Raw genomic sequence first — 20,674 nt, 5'->3', positions numbered from 1 at the left:
TCCTGTGTCTGTCCCGTGTCTGTCCCGTGTCTCTCCTGTGTCTGTCCCGTGTCTATCCTGTGTCTGTCCCGTGTCTCTCCCATGTCTGTCCCGTGTCTGTCCTGTGTCTATCCTGTGTCTCTCCTGTTTCTGTCCCTTTTCTCTCCTGTGTCTATCCCGTGTCCATACCGTGTCTTTCCCGTGTCCCTCTTGTGTCTTTCCCGTGTCTGTCCCGTGTCTCTCCTGTGTCTGTCCCGTGTCTCTCTCGTGACTGTCCTGTGTCTCTCCCGTGTCTGTCCCGTGTCTCTCCCGTTTCTCTCTTGTGTCTGTTCCATGTCTATCCTGTGTCTCTCTTGTTTCTGTCCCGTGTCTTTCCCATTTCCCTCTTGTGTCTCTCCCATGTCTATCCCATGTCTGTCCCGTATCTCTCCCATGTCTGTCCCGTGTCTCTCCTTCGTGTCTGTCCCGTGTCTCTCCCATGTCTGTCCTGTGTCTGTCCCGTGTATCTCCAGTGTCTGTCCCGTGTCTCTCCTTTGTCTCTCCCGTGTTTCTCCTGTGTCTGTTCTGTGTCTCTCCCGTGTCTCTTGTGTATCTCTTTTGTATCTCTCCCCTGTCTCTTCTGTGTCTATCCCGTGTCTCTCCTGTGTCTGTCCCGTGTATCTCCTGTGTCTGTCCCGTGTCTCTCCTGTGTCTGTCCCGTGTTTCTCCTGTGTCTGTCCCGTGTCTCTCCAGTGTCTGTCCCGTGTCTCTCCAGTGTCTGTCCCGTGTCTCTCCTGTGTCTGTCCCGTGTCTCTCCTGTGTCTGTCCCGTGTCTCTCCTTTGTCTGTCCCGTGTCTCTCCTGTGTCTGTCCCGTGTCTCTCCAGTGTCTGTCCTGTGTCTCTCTTGTGTCTCTCCTGTGTCTGTCCCGTGTCTCTCCAGTGTCTGTCCCGTGTCTCTCTTGTGTCTCTCCTTTGTCTCTCCTGTGTCTGTCCCGTGTCTCTCGTGTCTTTCCTGTGTCTGTCCCGTGTCTCTCCCGTGTCTGTCCCGTGTCTCTCCCGTGTCTCTCCCGTGTCTGTCCCATGTCTCTCTTGTGTCTCTCCTTTGTCTCTCCTGTGTCTGTCCCATGTTGTTCCTACAATGATATGGGAGGTGGTCCACGCTGAGGCGTGATATGACCCGTGGGACAGTTCCTGTACATACATGTGTAGCTCACGTAGACTGGAGAGGAGCGGACATAATCTGTGGCTCTGTGTGATTGACAGGTTGGACCCGCCTACAATGAGGACGGTGCTGCTACTGACGCTGTGGATGGAGGCGGTGCTCTGCGGCGGGTAAGTCACGCCTTTCCGTGTCATGACATCCTCCATGTAAGTTAAAGTGGAACTCCGGGGAATAAAGTCCCACGTGTGGTGATGTGTGTGTTTGTGACGTGTGGAGACGTGTGGTGATATGTGGTGACATGTGTGTGTGGTGACGTGTAGAGATGTGTGGAGACGTGTGGTGACGTGTGTGTGTGGTGACGTGTGGAGACGTGTGGTGACATGTGTGTGTGGTGACGTGTGGAGACATGTGTGGTGACGTGTGTGTGTGGTGACGTGTGGAGACGTTTGAAGACGTGTGGTGACGTGTGTGGTGACGTGTGTGTGTGGTGACGTGTGTGTGTGGTGACGTGTGTGTGTGTGGTGACGTGTGTGTGTGGTGACGTGTGGAGATGTGATCGGTGATATGAAAGGCGATTCACACAGTGGTCTCTTCTCGCAATGAACGTGTTGGTGCCACGAGAGGCGATTGGTTTGCCCCCCCCCCCCCCGACACACTGTGGTTCCGGTCAGGTGGATCACGCTGACACATTGGCCGCACATTGCTGTGTCTCCTGCCATTCCCGCAGCGCCAGCGTGCCAACGGCCCTTCCACAACTGTCACTTTTTCCCCGGAGTTCCCCTTTCATGCCTGTGTGGGTTCTCTGTGTCAGTGATTTTATCGCCCCCCTGCAGGCGCTGGTGTGAGCGGACGGTGCAGGTGACGGAGGAGGAGGTGGTGGCCCCCCGGAGGGAGCAGTCGGTCCCGTGTTCCAGCATGTACCGGTACAATCTGGAGGGGTGGCAGTTGGATGTGGAGTCCATGAGACGGGTGTATGGGGGTGACTCCGGCATCGGCAGTTATTACACGGAGCGGGGGGCCTCCGCCATGTGCTATATCTACAAGTGAGTGGGGGGGGGAGGGGCACCATTGGGTGTGACTCCGCCCAGAATATATAATATATACTATCCCCTCCCCCCCCCCAGACCACCGAGCACCAGACCGGCCGTGTGGAACCGCACCGTACTGAGCTGCTGTGAGGGCTGGAGGGGAGCGCACTGCACTGAGGGTGAGTGATAGCATGGGAACACCTATGGCCACAGTGAGGTATCAACCTTCCATCCGATGCAGGGGCATCAACCTTCCATCCGATGCGGGGGCATCAACCTTCCATCCGATGCGGGGGCATCAACCTTCCAACCGATGCGGGGGCATCAACCTTCCAACCGATGCGGGGGCATCAACCTTCCAACCGATGCGGGGGCATCAACCTTCCATCCGATGCGGGGGCATCAACCTTCCATCCGATGCGGGGGCATCAACCTTCCATCCGATGCGGGGGCATCAACCTTCCATCCGATGCGGGGGCATCAACCTTCCATCCGATGCGGGGGCATCAACCTTCCATCCGATGCGGGGGCATCAACCTTCCATCCGATGCGGGGGCATCAACCTTCCAACCGATGCGGGGGGATCAACCTTCCATCCGATGCGGGGGCATCAACCTTCCATCCGATGCGGGGGCATCAACCTTCCATCCGATGCGGGGGCATCAACCTTCCATCCGATGCGGGGGCATCAACCTTCCATCCGATGCGGGGGCATCAACCTTCCATCCGATGCGGGGGCATCAACCTTCCATCCGATGCGGGGGCATCAACCTTCCAACCGATGCGGGGGCATCAACCTTCCATCCGATGCGGGGGCATCAACCTTCCATCCGATGCGGGGGCATCAACCTTCCATCCGATGCGGGGGCATCAACCTTCCAACCGATGCGGGGGCATCAACCTTCCATCCGATGCGGGGGCATCAACCTTCCATCCGATGCGGGGGCATCAACCTTCCATCCGATGCGGGGGCATCAACCTTCCATCCGATGCGGGGGCATCAACCTTCCATCCGATGCGGGGGCATCAACCTTCCAACCGATGCGGGGGCATCAACCTTCCAACCGATGCGGGGGCATCAACCTTCCATCCGATGCGGGGGCATCAACCTTCCATCCGATGCGGGGGGATCAACCTTCCATCCGATGCGGGGGCATCAACCTTCCAACCGATGCGGGGGCATCAACCTTCCAACCGATGCGGGGGCATCAACCTTCCATCCGATGCGGGGGCATCAACCTTCCATCCGATGCGGGGGCATCAACCTTCCATCCGATGCGGGGGCATCAACCTTCCATCCGATGCGGGGGCATCAACCTTCCATCCGATGCGGGGATCCAGGACACAGCACCCCCCACATTACACCAAGGAGGAATCATCTTCTCAGGGCCCTGGACTGACTGATTGTTCGATGTCTCCGCAGGCTCCGGGTTCCTCGGTCGATGTTTCTCCACCTGGAACTGTCAGGATATCCCCAGTCCTCACAATGTGACGCTGATGAGCCTGGAGGAGTGCTGCACACACCCCTGGGGCCACAGCTGGGAGAACCTCACCTCCCAGTCCTGCTTCAGCTGCTCCTATGTGCCCCCAACAGGTGAGTGACCAGGACTGACCACACAGCATCCCAGGACTGACCACACAGCATCCCAGGACTGACCACACAGCATCCCAGGACTGACCACACAGCATCCCAGGACTGACCACACAGCATCCCAGGACTGACCACACAGCATCCCAGGACTGACCACACAGCATCCCAGGACTGACCACACAGCATCCCAGGACTGACCACACAGCATCCCAGGACTGACCACACAGCATCCCAGGACTGACCACACAGCATTCCAGGACTGACCACACAGCATTCCAGGACTGACCCCCCTCTGACCACACAGCATCCCAGGACTGACCACACAGCATCCCATGACTGACCACACAGCATCCCAGGACTGACCACTCTCTGACCACACAGCATCCCATGACTGACCACCCTCTGACCACACAGCATCCCATGACTGACCACTCTCTGACCACACAGCATTCCATGACTGACCACTCTCTGACCACACAGCATTCCATGACTGACCACCCTCTGACCACACAGCATTCCAGGACTGACCACTCTCTGACCACACAGCATTCCATGACTGACCACTCTCTGACCACACAGCATCCCATGACTGACCACTCTCTGACCACACAGCATCCCATGACTGACCACTCTCTGACCACACAGCATCCCAGGACTGACCACTCTCTGACCACACAGCATCCCATGACTGACCACTCTCTGACCACACAGCATTCCATGACTGACCACTCTCTGACCACACAGCATCCCATGACTGACCACCCTCTGACCACACAGCATTCCATGACTGACCCCCCTCTGACCACGCAGCATTCCATGACTGACCACTCTCTGACCACACAGCATCCCAGGACTGACCACTCTCTGACCACACAGCATTTCATGACTGACCACTCTCTGACCACACAGCATCCCAGGACTGACCACTCTCTGACCACACAGCATCCCATGACTGACCACTCTCTGACCACACAGCATCCCATGACTGACCACTCTCTGACCACACAGCATCCCAGGACTGACCACTCTCTGACCACACAGCATCCCATGACTGACCACTCTCTGACCACACAGCATTCCATGACTGACCACTCTCTGACCACACAGCATTCCATGACTGACCACTCTCTGACCACACAGCATCCCATGACTGACCACTCTCTGACCACACAGCATCCCAGGACTGACCACTCTCTGACCACACAGCATCCCAGGACTGACCACTCTCTGACCACACAGCATTCCATGACTGACCACTCTCTGACCACACAGCATTCCATGACTGACCACCCTCTGACCACACAGCATTCCAGGACTGACCACTCTCTGACCACACAGCATCCCAGGACTGACCACACAGCATTCCATGACTGACCCCCCTCTGACCACACAGCAATCCATGACTGACCACCCTCTGACCACACAGCATCCCAGGACTGACCACTCTCTGACCACACAGCATTCCATGACTGACCCCCCTCTGACCACACAGCATCCCATGACTGACCACCCTCTGACCACACAGCATCCCAGGACTGACCACCCTCTGACCACACAGCATCCCAGGACTGACCACTCTCTGACCACACAGCATTCCATGACTGACCACTCTCTGAGCACACAGCATCCCAGGACTGACCACTCTCTGACCACGCAGCATCCCAGGACTGACCACTGTCTGACCACACAGCATTCCATGACTGACCACCCTCTGACCACACAGCATCCCAGGACTGACCACTCTCTGACCACGCAGCATTCCATGACTGACCACTCTCTGACCACGCAGCATCCCAGGACTGACCACTCTCTGACCACACAGCATTCCATGACTGACCACTCTCTGACCACACAGCATTCCATGACCACTCTCTGACCACGCAGCATCCCAGGACTGACCACTCTCTGACCACGCAGCATCCCAGAACTGACCACTCTTTGACCACGCAGCATTCCATGACTGACCACTCTCTGACCACGCAGCATTCCATGACTGACCACCCTCTGACCACACAGCATTCCATGACTGACCCCCCTCTGACCACACAGCATTCCATGACTGACCACGCAGCATTCCATGACTGACCCCCCTCTGACCACACAGCATTCCATGACTGACCACTCTCTGACCACACAGCATCCCATGACTGACCACCCTCTGACCACGCAGCATCCCAGGACTGACCACTCTCTGACCACGCAGCATTCCAGGACTGACCACTCTCTGACCACACAGCATTCCATGACTGACCACCCTCTGACCACACAGCATTCCATGACTGACCACCCTCTGACCACACAGCATCCCAGGACTGACCACCCTCTGACCACACAGCATCCCAGGACTGACCACCCTCTGACCACACAGCATCCCAGGACTGACCACTCTCTGACCACACAGCATTCCATGACTGACCACTCTCTGACCACGCAGCATTCCATGACTGACCACTCTCTGACCACACAGCATTCCATGACTGACCACTCTCTGACCACACAGCATTCCAGGACTGACCACTCTCTGACCACGCAGCATCCCAGGACTGACCACTCTCTGACTGCACCTTGTATTGTGTGTGTTGGGTAGTGAAGTTCGGTGAGTAGAATGTTCGTTCTCTGACCCTGTACGTGTCCTACAGACATGGCAGGTCCGTTCCTGATGAAGCCGTACCTCTCTGGCGCCCTCCTCGGGGGTCCTCTTCAGACAAGGAGACTCTTTGCCACGTGTGTGACGTGGGGCGGCTTCCACTATCGCTCCTTTGATGGGAAACACTTCAACTTCCCCGGGAACTGCGTGTACAACCTGGCCTCCTCCACTGATGGCAACTGGGCGGTCTTCATCTCCGGGGGGCCGTGCCCCAATCCCGGACACTGCCCCAAGGTAACCCCCGGACTGGACGGGTGGGGGCGGAGTCAATGTGGGGCTGCATGTACCTACCTGAAGGCGGTAGGTGTTCGGTAGGATTTGGGACCTCTGATGCTTGGCGTGTTCTCCTCAGACTCTCCGGATGATATTGGGGTTGGAGCAGGTCGTGGTGAAGGGGCGCTCCGTGATGGTCAACGACATTGCCGTACCGGATGGAGACCCCCATCTACAGAATGGTGAGTGCCGGTCATGTGATTGGCGGGCGGCTTGTCAGGCGTGTAACTCCAATAACAAAGACGCGTCGAGCGTGTAGCACCCGTGTATTCAGAGAGCAGCCCACATGGCCTTCGGGATTGGGGGGGGTGCTTTGAGAGGGGTTCCCCTGTACCATGCGTGGTTTGATAGGACCACGGAGCTCAGGGGCGGGGATTCCTATGACATCATCGCCCATGTATGGACTTCATCCAAAGGTCAACCACTTACATGCCCCAATGAGGAGCGGGTGCAGGCCGGGGTTACATGGACCTCACCTGGACAGGGTACCTCCTTCCTGGGTACCAGGGAGTGCAGAAGACAACCTGGAACTGCTGCTTTGGAAAGGAGGTCCTCAAGACAACCTGGAACTGCTGCTTTGGAATGGAGGTCCTCTTTTTGGGAGAACTTCCCTTCCCCAACACTGAAGGACATGCAGGCCGGTATACAAACCTCACGGGACGGGGGGGGGGGGGGGGGGGTTATGGGGGGCAGAAGACAACCTGGCACTGCTACATTGGAAAGGAGGTCCTCTTTTTTGGGAGAACTCCCCTTCCCCAACATTGAAGGGCATGCAGGCCGGTATACAAACCACATGGGACGGGGGGGGGGGGGGGTGGTGGGGGGCAGAAGACAACCTGGAACTGCTGCTTTGGAAAGGAGGTCCTCAAGACAACCTGGCACTGCTACATTGGAAAGGAGGTCCTCTTTTTGGGAGAACTCCCCTTCCCCAACACTGAAGGACATGCAGGCCAGTATACAAACCACGCGGACGGGGTGGGGGTTGCAGAGGACAACCTGGGACTGCTGCTTTGGAAAGGAGGTCCTCTTTTTGGGAGAACTTCCCTTCCCCAACACTGAAGGACATGCAGGCCGGTATACAAACCTCACGGGACGGGGGGGGGGGGGGGGGGCAGAAGACAACCTGGAACTGCTGCTTTGGAAAGGAGGTCCTCAAGACAACCTGGAGCTGCTGCTTTGGAAAGGAGGTCCTCAAGACAACCTGGAACTGCTGCTTTGGAAAGGAGGTCCTCTTTTGGGAGAACTTCCCTTCCCCAACACTGAAGGACATGCAGGCCGATATACAAAACCTCACGGGACGCGGGGGGGGGGGGGGTGCTGGGCGGCAGAAGACAACCTGGAACTGCTGCTTTGGAAAGGAGGTCCTCTTTTTTGGGAGAACTCCCCTTCCCCAACATTGAAGGGCATGCAGGCCGGTATACAAACCACATGGGACGGGGTGGGGGTTGCAGAGGACAACCTGGCACTGCTACATTGGAAAGGAGGTCCTCTTTTTGGGAGAACTTCCCCTTCCCCAACACTGAAGGACATGCAGGCCAGTATACAAACCACGCGGGACGGGGTGGGGGTTGCAGAGGACAACCTGGGACTGCTGCTTTGGAAAGGAGGTCCTCTTTTTGGGAGAACTTCCCTTCCCCAACACTGAAGGACATGCAGGCCGGTATACAAACCTCACGGGACGGGGGGGGGGGGGGGGGGGGGCAGAAGACAACCTGGAACTGCTGCTTTGGAAAGGAGGTCCTCAAGACAACCTGGAGCTGCTGCTTTGGAAAGGAGGTCCTCAAGACAACCTGGAACTGCTGCTTTGGAAAGGAGGTCCTCTTTTTGGGAGAACTTCCCTTCCCCAACACTGAAGGACATGCAGGCCGATATACAAACCTCACGGGACGCGGGGGGGGGGGGGGGGGGGGTGCTGGGCGGCAGAAGACAACCTGGAACTGCTGCTTTGGAAAGGAGGTCCTCTTTTTTGGGAGAACTCCCCTTCCCCAACATTGAAGGGCATGCAGGCCGGTATACAAACCACATGGGACGGGGTGGGGGTTGCAGAGGACAACCTGGCACTGCTACATTGGAAAGGAGGTCCTCTTTTTGGGAGAACTTCCCTTCCCCAACACTGAAGGACATGCAGGCCAGTATACAAACCACGCGGGACGGGGTGGGGGTTGCAGAGGACAACCTGGGACTGCTGCTTTGGAAAGGAGGTCCTCTTTTTGGGAGAACTCCCCTTCCCCAACACTGAAGGGCATGCAGGCCGGTATACAAACCACATGGGACGGGGTGGGGGCTGAAGATATCGATGAACTCTCCTTCAGCACCTTGGAGGGTCCATACCTGCAGACCAATGAACGAATCTCCTGGTAGGTCGACCCAAAAATGTCCTCAAAGACTCCAGAAATCCAAAAATAATGCCAGATATTCGAATGTCATTCGTCTCAGCCGAGGTTCAGTCGTGGCCGGCAGAGATGGGCACCTTCGTGGGTAGAGCAGCTCCTACAACGGTGAAGGTCCTCCATCATCCTCAGCTCTCAGATTTCTTCACTTAGGTCCAGGCTGACCATGTGAGGTCAGGTAGATGACATCGGCATCGGTGAGACTTTTTTTTTCGTACCAGGCAATGAGCACAGAAGGTCCACCCAGATCCTCCTCACTGACGCATTTCACCTGAAGATGTCTACAAATGTGCCACGTGTGGGTGAAATGCGTGATGGGGGTCCGGGGCGGACCTTCTGTGTTGTCCAACAATACGGAGAGTTCACTGGAACAATAAAGCTCCATCCATGGTGATGTCATCACAGTGCAGCCGGTCTCTTTTTGGGGAGCAGGTCTCTTTTTGGGGAGCTGGTCTCTTTTTGGGGAGCCGGTCTGGTTTTGGGGAGCAGGTATGCCTCCAGGCTGGGGGAGACGGTGGACCTGGGAGCGTTCCGGAGAACCCCACATTGTCTTCTCTCCATCAGGAATCAATATCCTCTGGCTGGGCGACTTCATCTTCGTAGAGAGCGGTCTCGGGGTGCGGGTGAAGTTTGATGGAGGAAACAACGTCTACGTGACGGTGACGTCCGACCTCCAGCACAGGACCAACGGGCTCTGCGGGATCTACAACGACGATACGGAAGGTAAGGCCCTGCAGGAGGCGCTGTGATCTCCGGTGATTGGACGATCGTTGTGATAGATTATTGGCTCGTTCCGTGGTCACATTATCTCCTACAGGTTCCAGTCACCATTGCAAAGGATGTGCATGTGGTACCGGTCTGGCGGCGGTGGTCTCAGTCTGGCGGTGGTGGCAGTGGTGGCCCAATATGTGGATCCTTGCTCTCTATGTAATGAGGGCCAATACTCCTACCCCCCCTCCCCCCCATGTCGATATCCTGGAGATCCCAACATCTCATCCGGGGAAGGTTCCGGAAGTCTATATAGATGAGAAGGAAAGATTCAAGAGATGAAGGTGTGGGGAGATCCCTAGACATGGTGGACCTCTTCATCAGACGGGAGGCTTGAACCCTCCAATCCAGGAAGTGGAGGACCCCGACATAGTGGGATTGTCCCCCGAAGAGTGGGACCATAGAGCGGGAGGCCATGTAGATCCATCTGTTGGGGTGACCAGGCAGGAACAGAGCGAGAGCTCCAGGGGGACAGCGGGGCGATGCTTCCTGAACGCCGAGGACGATCGGTCAGAACTGGAGCGACCAATCAGCTTCCATCTTTCACTTTCATAGCTTAAGGGAAGAAGCTGAAGCTGATTGGCTGGCTGGGGCGTCGGCTCCGGAGCCCCCCGATGGATGCCGTGACCTCCCCGGGGGATTATTGACCCTCTGTAGGGAATGTCGATTGTCTCCAGGAATACTAATCAATCTTTGTTCCCTGCAGATGACTTCACCCGCCTGGGGGGCGGAGTCTCTACGAATGTCGCTGCGTTTGGCAATTCCTGGAGGGTCCGGGAGGTCGGAACTCAGGTGAGGGGTCACATGACCAGTCCGTCACGTCAGGATGGTGGAAGCTGATTGGCTGATTTTTTTTCTCTAGCTTTTCTCACCCCACCATTCAGAGCGAGCCTGTTCCTTGGGGGCCGGCAGTGGGCGGGTCATCATGTGGTCAGGTGACCCCCCCCCCCCCCCAGTAGTGCTAGTTACTGACTCCAATGCTTTGTCCCCAGAGGTCATGTGATGAGGTGGCAGAGGTCGGGCACAGCTGTGATCTCCCCGGGAGACACGCCCTCAGGAAGGAGGCGGAGCAAGTGTGCCAGAAGCTCCTGAGCGCCCCCTTCAGCCAGTGTCACCACAAGGTAAGGCCAGCGGGACTCTGGGAAATTTCTGTGGGGTGGAGCCATCATGTGACTTCCTCTGTCCCTCCCCTTTAAGGTGGATCCCAGCGGATTCTACGACACCTGCCTGTACTCATATTGTCAGGACGGCACGACGGCACGTAACGCCACACCCACCACGCGTGATGCCACACCCACCACACGCAATGCCACACCCACTGCGTGCCAGACCTTTGCCAGCTACGCCCGGGAGTGCGCCCAACACAAGATCACCGCCACCTGGAGGAGGGCCGGCCTCTGCGGTGTGTACTGGGGGCGGGGCCACAGGGGGTCACCAATACCCACAATCCTCCCTGCTCCTGTCTGCTGACAATGAAAGTTCTTCCCACTTCTCTGGGTATTTCTGGGACTAGTTGTGGAGGATGGAGCTTTGTAAGTCTCATATTTCATGTTCGGTGACTGGTTGCCATGGTAACATGTCTTTGTCCCCGCAGAGAAGGAGTGCATGATGGGTAAGCAGTACTCAGACTGCGTGTCGTCCTGTCCGGCCAGCTGCGCCTCACTGGGGGCTTCCGAGGACGGTCAGTGCCGGGACGAGTGCGTCAGTGGCTGCGAGTGCCCGGCCGGGCTGTACCTGGAGGGCGGAGTCTGTGTGCGGGAGGAGGAGTGTCCGTGTTACCACCGGGAGACAGAGATACGCCCCTGAGGAGACCATCCGCCAAAGGTGTAACCAATGGTGAGCTCCTCTCCATGACCCCACTTACACCTAGAGACAGGCGACCAATGCCAGGGCCGGGGGCCCCGTCACCCACAATGCTGGTGCTCAGGCATGTTCTGTTATCATAGGCATCCCATAATAACCACCCATCCCCCTCCCAGCCCAAGGAGTGCCTCGTGTCCCAGAGCACCGGAGCTCCAGTGGTCCCAATTATCTCTGACATCTTCATGCCTGATCTCCGGGAAATTCCACAACCGCCTGATCCCGAATAATCATTATTGTCATCATCACCATCATCATCATCATTACTATCATCATCATCATCATCATCATCATTACTATCATCATCATCATCATCATCATCATTACTATCATCATCATTACTATCATCATCATCACCATTACTATCATCATCATTACTATCATCATCATTATCATTACTATCATCATCATTACTATCATCATCATTACTATCATCATCATCATCATCATCATCATCATTACTATCATCATCATCATCATCATCATCATTACTATCATCATCATTACTATCATCATCATTATATCATCATCACCATTACTATCATCACCATCATCATCATCATCATCATTACTATCATCATCACCATCATCATCATTACTATCATCATCATCATCACCATTACCATCATCATCACCATCATCATCATTACTATCATCATCATCATCATCACCATTACCATCATCATCACCATCATCATCATCATTACTATCATCATCATCATCACCATTACTATCATCATCATTACTATCATCATCATCACCATTACTATCATCATCATCCATCATCACCATTACCATCATCATCACCATTACTATCATCATCATCACCATCATCATCATCATCATTACTATCATCATCATCATCATCATCACCATTACCATCATCATCATCATCATCATCATCACCATTACTATCATCATCATCATCATTACTATCATCATCATTACTATCATCATCATCATCATCACCATTACTATCATCATCATCACCATCATCATCATCATCATTACTATCATCATCATCATCACCATTACCATCATCATCATCATCACACCATTACTATCATCATCATTATATCATCATCACCATTACTATCATCACCATCATCATCATCATCATCATTACTATCATCATCATTACTATCATCATCATCATCATTACTATCATCATCATTACTATCATCATCATCATCATTACTATCATCATCATCACTATCATTATCATCATCATCACCATCATCATCATCATCATTACTATCATCATCCTTACTATCATCATCACCATTACCATCATCATCATCATCATCATCACCATTACCATCATCATCATTACTATCATCATCATCATCACCATTACCATCATCATCATCATCATTACTATCATCATCATTATACCATCATCATACTATCATCATCATCATCACCATTACTATCATCATCACTATCATCACCATCATCATCATCATTATTACCATCATCATACTATCATCATCACCATCATCATCATCATCATCATTATTACCATCACCATAATATCATCATCACTATCATCACCATCATCATCATCATCATCATCATTATTACCATCATCATTACTATCATCATCATCATCATCATCACTATCATCACCATCATTACCATCATCATCACCATTACTATCATCACTATCACTATCATCATCATCATCATCACTATCACTATCATCATCATCATCACTATCATCATCATCACTATCATCATCATCATTACTATCATCATCACCATTACTATCATCACCATCATCACTATCATCATCATCATTATTACTATCATCATCATCATCACCATTACTATCATCATCACTATCATCACCATCATCATCATCATCATCATTATTACCATCATCATCATTACTATCATCATCATCACCATTACTATCATCACCATCATCACTATCATCATCATCATTACCATCATCATCATCATTACTATCATCATCATTATTACCATCATCATTACTATCATCATCATCATCATCATTACTATCATCATCACCATCATCATCATCATCATTACTATCATCACCATCATCACTATCATCATCATCATTATTACCATCATCATTACTATCATCATCATCATCACCATTACTATCATCACCATCATCATCATCATCATTACTATCATCACCATCATCACTATCATCATCACCATCATTACCATCATCATCATCATTACTATCATCATCATTATTACCATCATCATTACTATCATCATCATCATCACCATTACTATCATCATCACTATCATCACCATCATCATCATCATCATCATTATTACCATCATCATTACTATCATCATCATCATCACCATTACTATCATCATCATCATCACTATCATCACCATCATTACCATCATCATCATCATTACTATCATCATCACCATCATCATCATCATCATTACTATCATCATCATCATCATCATTACTATCATCATCACCATCATCATCATCACCATTACTATCATCATCATCATCATCATTACTATCATCATCACCATCATCATCATCATCATTACTATCATCATCATCATCATCACTGCCATTATTATTATCACATCTATTATTCTCATCATTATTTGTATTCCTCTCTGTAATTTTACTCTTGTATAATGATGATGATGATAGTAATGATGATGATAGTAATGATGATGATAGTAATGATGATGATGATAGTGATGATGATGATGATGATGGTGATGATGATAGTAATGATGATGATGATGATGATGATGATAGTAATGATGATGGTAATAATGATGATGATAGTAATGATGATGGTAATGATGATGATGGTAATGATGATGATAGTGATAGTGATGATGATGATGATAGTGATGATGATGATGATGATGATAGTGATGATGATGATGATGATAGTAATGATGATGGTAATGATGATGATAGTAATGATGATGATGATGATAGTAATGGTGATGATGATGATAGTAATGGTGATGATGATGATAGTAATGGTGATGATGATGATAGTAATGGTGATGATAGTATGATGATGATAGTAATGATGATGATGATAGTAATGATGATGATAGTAATGATGATGATAGTAATGATGATGATGATAGTAATGATGATGATGATAGTAATGGTGATGATGATGGTGATGATGATGATAGTGATGATGATGACAGTGATGATGATAGTAATGATGATGATGATAGTAATGGTGATGATGATGATGATAGTAATGATGATGATGATAGTAATGGTGATGATGATGATAGTGATGATGACAGTGATGATGATAGTAATGATGATGATGATAGTAATGGTGATGATGATGGTGATGATGATGATGATAGTAATGGTGATGATGATGATGATAGTAATGGTGATGATGATGATAGTAATGGTGATGATAGTAATGATGATGATAGTAATGATGATGATGATAGTAATGATGATGATGATAGTAATGGTGATGATGATGGTGATGATGATGATGATAGTAATGGTGATGATGATGATGATAGTAATGGTGATGATGATGATAGTGATGATGACAGTGATGATGATAGTAATGAGGATGTAATACACGGAGGGCCGTGTTGGTATATGAAGGAAGGACATTGACAAGCGCAGTATCAGGGAAGGTCCCGGCCTGCTGGGTATACAGGGAGATATTACAAATATATGAAGAAATATTACTGCCTAAACTGAGGATATATATAAATGCTTTGGGAGGAGAGATGGGAATGAGGAGGGAATCCCTACAAGCTCATGTGGTCGTCATACATAAGGAAGGCAAAGACGACACTCACTGTTCCAGCTATACACCGATTTCCTTATTACATACAGAATACTGGGGGGGGGGGTGTAACAGAACCGACCCAGACTGCACTGGGGTACTTCCGCTAGACTCCCGCTTCCCTGTCCGAACACAGATCCCCGGACACCACCGCTGACCATACAGGACGAGATGACACCAATCTTGAAGTAAACCAGGAGGTAGACTAGTTTATTTGAACACAGATACAAGATATATACACTCAGGGGGCAATCCCCCCTCCCTGCATAATGACACAGGGCGGGGCAATCCCCCCTCCCCTGCATAATGACACAGGGCGGGGCAATCCCCCCTCCCCTGCATAATGACACAGGGCGGGGCAATCCCCCCTCCTTGCATAATGACACAGGGCGGGGCAATCCCCCCTCCCTGCATAATGACACAGGGCGGGACAATCCCCCCTCCCTGCATAATGACACAGGGCGGGGCAATCCCCCCTCCCTGCATAATGACACAGGGCGGGGCAATCTACATTTAGTAACAAGAAACACACCAGACAGTCCCATCAGGGGGGAGGGCTGCTGGAGACACCCCCCCTCCCCCCACCAAGCCAATACCCATAAACACATACATCCCATAATAGTTTGCTCCCAAGCCAGACACACAATAGAACAATGGGATGCAACCACGTGACATTAAACAATCCACAACCCCCCCCCCAATATTAGGACAGATCACCCTGTACCCCTAACAGGCACAGGGGGACTTACACATAAGAGGGATATGGGGAGCTGAGACAGGGGTCTCCCCACCTCTCCAAAGGGGGCTGTGTTCCATGGCCCCCCACCCAAAGTGAGCTGTGTTCATTGGGCCCCCACCCAAAGTGAGCTGTGTTCCATGGACCCCCCACCCAAAGTGAGCCGTGTTCCATGGACCCCCCACCCAAAGTGAGCCGTGTTCCATGGGCCCCCCACCCAAAGTGAGCCGTGTTCCATGGGCCCCCCACCCAAAGTGAGCCGTGTTCCATGGACCCCCCACCCAAAGTGAGCCGTGTTCCATGGGCCCCCCACCCAAAGTGAGCCGTGTTCCATGGACCCCCCACCCAAAGTGAGCCGTGTTCCATGGGCCCCCCACCCAAAGTGAGCCGTGTTCCATGGGCCCCCCACCCAAAGTGAGCCGTGTTCCATGGGCCCCCCACCCAAAGTGAGCCGTGTTCCATGGGCCCCCCACCCAAAGTGAGCCGTGTTCCATGGGCCCCCCACCCAAAGTGAGCCGTGTTCCATGAGCCCCCCACCCAAAGTGAGCCGTGTTCCATGGGCCCCCCACCCAAAGTGAGCCGTGTTCCATGGGCCCCCCACCCAAAGTGAGCCGTGTTCCATGGGCCCCCCACCCAAAGTGAGCCGTGTTCCATGGGCCCCCCACCCAAAGTGAGCCGTGTTCCATGGGCCCCCCACCCAAAGTGAGCTGTGTTCCATGGGCCCCCCACCCAAAGTGAGCCGTGTTCCATGGGCCCCCCACCCAAAGTGAGCCGTGTTCCATGGGCCCCCCACCCAAAGTGAGCCGTGTTCCATGGGCCCCCCACCCAAAGTGAGCTGTGTTCCATGGGCCCCCCACCCAAAGTGAGCTGTGTTCCATGGGCCCCCCACCCAAAGTGAGCTGTGTTCCATGGGCCCCCCACCCAAAGTGAGCTGTGTTCCATGGGCCCCCCACCCAAAGTGAGCTGTGTTCCATGGGCCCCCCACCCAAAGTTAACTGTGTTCCATGGGCCCCCCACCCAAAGTGAGCTGTGTTCCATGGGCCCCCCACCCAAAGTGAGCTGTGTTCCATGGGCCCCCCACCCTAAGTTGCTGTGTTCCATGGGCCCCCCACCCAAAGTGAGCTGTGTTCCATGGGCCCCCCACCCTAAGTTGCTGTGTTCAATGGGCCCCCCACCCAAAGTGAGCCGTGTTCCATGGGCCCCCCACCCAAAGTGAGCCGTGTTCCATGGGCCCCCCACCCAAAGTGAGCTGTGTTCCATGGGCCCCCCACCCAAAGTGAGCTGTGTTCCATGGGCCCCCCACCCAAAGTGAGCTGTGTTCCATGGGCCCCCCACCCAAAGTGAGCTGTGTTCCATGGGCCCCCCACCCAAAGTGAGCTGTGTTCCATGGGCCCCCCACCCAAAGTGAGCTGTGTTCCATGGGCCCCCCACCCAAAGTGAGCTGTGTTCCATGGGCCCCCCACCCAAAGTGAGCTGTGTTCCATGGGCCCCCCACCCTAAGTTGCTGTGTTCAATGGGCCCCTCACCCAAAGTGAGCCGTGTTCCATGGGCCCCCCAGTACGTATAATTCAGGAAATAACGGAGGTCAACATCCCAGAGATTTGTCTTCTCGATGACTCGGAGTTCTCGGTAAAAAAATATAAAAAACGGGATTATTGTATCATCTGAACACAGCGAAGGGATCGATCCCCAAATATTGGAGGGAACAACAGACACCGAAAATAAAGGATTGTGTAGACAGGGAGGAGGAGACGTGTAGAGAGGAGGGGCCACATGGAGGGAGATACAATGGAGGGTTCCATAGGTGGGAGAAGTGGGAGGGATTTATACCCAGAATACGGGAAATAGAGAAGTCATGGAGGACAAATACAATGTAATGTCTATTGCTCCAGGAACAGGATCTGTAGGATGAGGGGGGGGGGGGGGGGGAGGAGGGAAGGGGGGGGGAGGGGCAAAAGGTTACTGAGATGTTATATTTGGAGAATATCAGACACATTTGTGTAACTTATTTTGTCTGGTAATTTGAAAAGTAATAATAAAATACTGAAATAAAAAATGAAGGAAGGACAATCACACGTCATATGAATGAATATTCCGGAGTAAGGCGAATACACGGCTCCTACACGGCTCCTACACGGCTCCTACACGGCACTACGCGGCACCTACACAGCTCCTACACGGCACTACACGGCACCTACACAGCTCCTACACGGCACTACATGGCACCTACACAGCTCCTACACGGCACCTACACGGCTCCTACACGGCTCCTACACAGCACCTACACGGCTCCTACACAGCTCCTACACGGCACTACACGGCACCTACACAGCTCCTACACGGCACCTACACAGCTCCTACACGGCACTACACGGCACCTACACAGCTCCTACACGGCACTACATGGCACCTACACAGCACCTACACGGCTCCTACACGGCACCTACACAGCTCCTACACGGCACTACACGGCACCTACACAGCTCCTACATGGCACTACACGGCACCTACACAGCTCCTACACGGCACTACATGGCACCTACACAGCTCCTACACAGCACCTACACAGCACCTACACAGCTCCTACACGGCTCCTACACGGCTCCTGCATGGCTCCTACACAGCTCCTACACGGCACTACACGGCACCTACACAGCTCCTACACGGCACTACATGGCACCTACACGGCTCCTACACGGCTCCTACACGGCTCCTACATGGCTCCCACACGGCTCTGCATGGCTCCTACACGGCTCCTGCATGGCTCCTACACGGCTCCTGCATGGCTCCTACACGGCTCCTGCATGGCTCCTACATAGTTCCCACACAGCTCCTACACTCAGTCCTCAGGGTCCCATATGTTGGCTGGACTCATCACAGACAGTCTGACTACCACTCACTCCTTTCTATATTACACAGGACCCCACTCATACTAAGCCACACCCACTCATATTAGGTCACACCCACTCACACTAAGCCACACCCACCTCCTGATCCCTCACTTAGGTCCTCCCACACCCTATCAGAGTTTTCCGTTCAATCTACATTCTCCGTAGAATTCTGCTGCACTCGATGACGTCCTCCAGCAGGTGGCGCCCTCACACTGTGGGGAAGTTCCTTGCCCTGGGTGACCATTGGGCTACAGTTTGCCCCGTGACTCCTCGCCATCAGCACCTCCGGGGCGGGGCTTCAGGGGATGACTCCTCGCCATCAGCACCTCCGGGGCGGGGCTTCAGGGGATGACTCCTCGCCAACAGCACCTCCGGGGCGGGGCTTCAGGGGGATTCCTCGAGGGCCAATACAGCTCTGCTGGAACCCTGCAGGGATGTGGGAGGAGAACCGATCTACCGCCTGTCTGATGAGGACAGATTTGGGTGTTCCCGGGAGGAGACAAGGACAGATCGGGGTGTTCCGGGATGTGATGAGGACAGATCCGGGTGTTCCGGGATGTGATGAGGACAGATTCGGGTGTTCCCGGGAGGAGGACAGATTTGGGTGTTAAGGAAATGAGATGAGGACAGATCGGGGTGTTCCGGGATGTGATGAGGACAGATTCGGGTGTTCTGGGAGGAGGACAGATTTGGGTGTTCCGGAAATGTGATGAGGACAGATCCGGGTGTTCCGGGAGGAGATGAGGACAGATTCGGGTGTTCTGGGAGGAGGACAGATTTGGGTGTTCCGGGAGGAGATGAGGACAGATTCGGGTGTTCTGGGAGGAGGACAGATTTGGGTGTTCCGGAAATGAGATGAGGACAGATCCGGGTGTTCCGGGATGTGATGAGGACAGATTCGGGTGTTCCGGGAGGAGATGAGGACAGATCCGGGTGTTCCGGGAGGAGGACAGATTTGGGTGTTCCGGAAATGAGATGAGGACAGATCCGGGTGTTCCGGGATGAGATGAGGACAGATCCGGGTGCTCCGGGATAAGAGGACAGATCCGGGTGTTCCGGGATGAGATGAGGACAGATCCGGGTGTTCCGGGATGAGATGAGGACAGATCCGGGTGTTCCGGGATGAGATGAGGACAGATCCAGGTGTTCCAGGATGAGATGAGGACAGATCCGGGTGTTCCAGGATGAGATGAGGACAGATCCAGGTGTTCCAGGATGAGATGAGGACAGATCCGGGTGTTCCAGGATGAGATGAGGACAGATCCGGGTGTTCCAGGATGAGATGAGGACGGATCCAGGTGTTCCAGGATGAGATGAGGACAGATTTATGAGTTCCAGGATGTGATGAGGACAGATTTGGGTGTTCCAGGATGTGATGAGGACAGATCCAGGTGTTCCAGGATGAGATGAGGACAGATCCGGGTGCTCCGGGATAAGAGGACAGATCCGGGTGTTCCGGGATGAGATGAGGACAGATCCAGGTGTTCCAGGATGAGATGAGGACGGATCCGGGTGCTCCGGGATAAGAGGACAGATCCGGGTGTTCCAGGATGAGATGAGGACG

The 20,674-nt window shown here is 52.9% G+C and overlaps 1 protein-coding gene across 1 annotated transcript in view; it reads left to right on the top strand.

Annotated features, from left to right (window-relative positions):
• The first annotated feature begins 1,237 nt into the window (after window positions 1-1,237).
• Window positions 1,238-20,674, top strand: part of LOC149435585 (SCO-spondin-like) — a 234,063-nt gene continuing 214,626 nt past the window's right edge. Inside the window, 12 exon segments of the mRNA XM_089662513.1 lie at window positions 1,238-1,290; window positions 1,954-2,163; window positions 2,245-2,327; window positions 3,572-3,742; window positions 6,379-6,620; window positions 6,739-6,841; window positions 9,614-9,772; window positions 10,524-10,609; window positions 10,810-10,938; window positions 11,015-11,221; window positions 11,414-11,602; window positions 11,604-11,653. Coding sequence (XP_089518639.1) covers window positions 1,238-1,290; window positions 1,954-2,163; window positions 2,245-2,327; window positions 3,572-3,742; window positions 6,379-6,620; window positions 6,739-6,841; window positions 9,614-9,772; window positions 10,524-10,609; window positions 10,810-10,938; window positions 11,015-11,221; window positions 11,414-11,602; window positions 11,604-11,653 — 1,682 coding nt within the window.

This window comes from Staurois parvus, unplaced genomic scaffold (genome assembly GCF_062004578.1).
Source record: "Staurois parvus isolate SC_StPar_1 unplaced genomic scaffold, SC_StPar_1.0 ptg001484l, whole genome shotgun sequence".
NCBI classification, from domain to species: domain Eukaryota; kingdom Metazoa; phylum Chordata; class Amphibia; order Anura; family Ranidae; genus Staurois; species Staurois parvus.
Note: the sequence above shows the minus strand (reverse complement) of the source record. Positions and strands in the feature narration are given on the sequence as shown.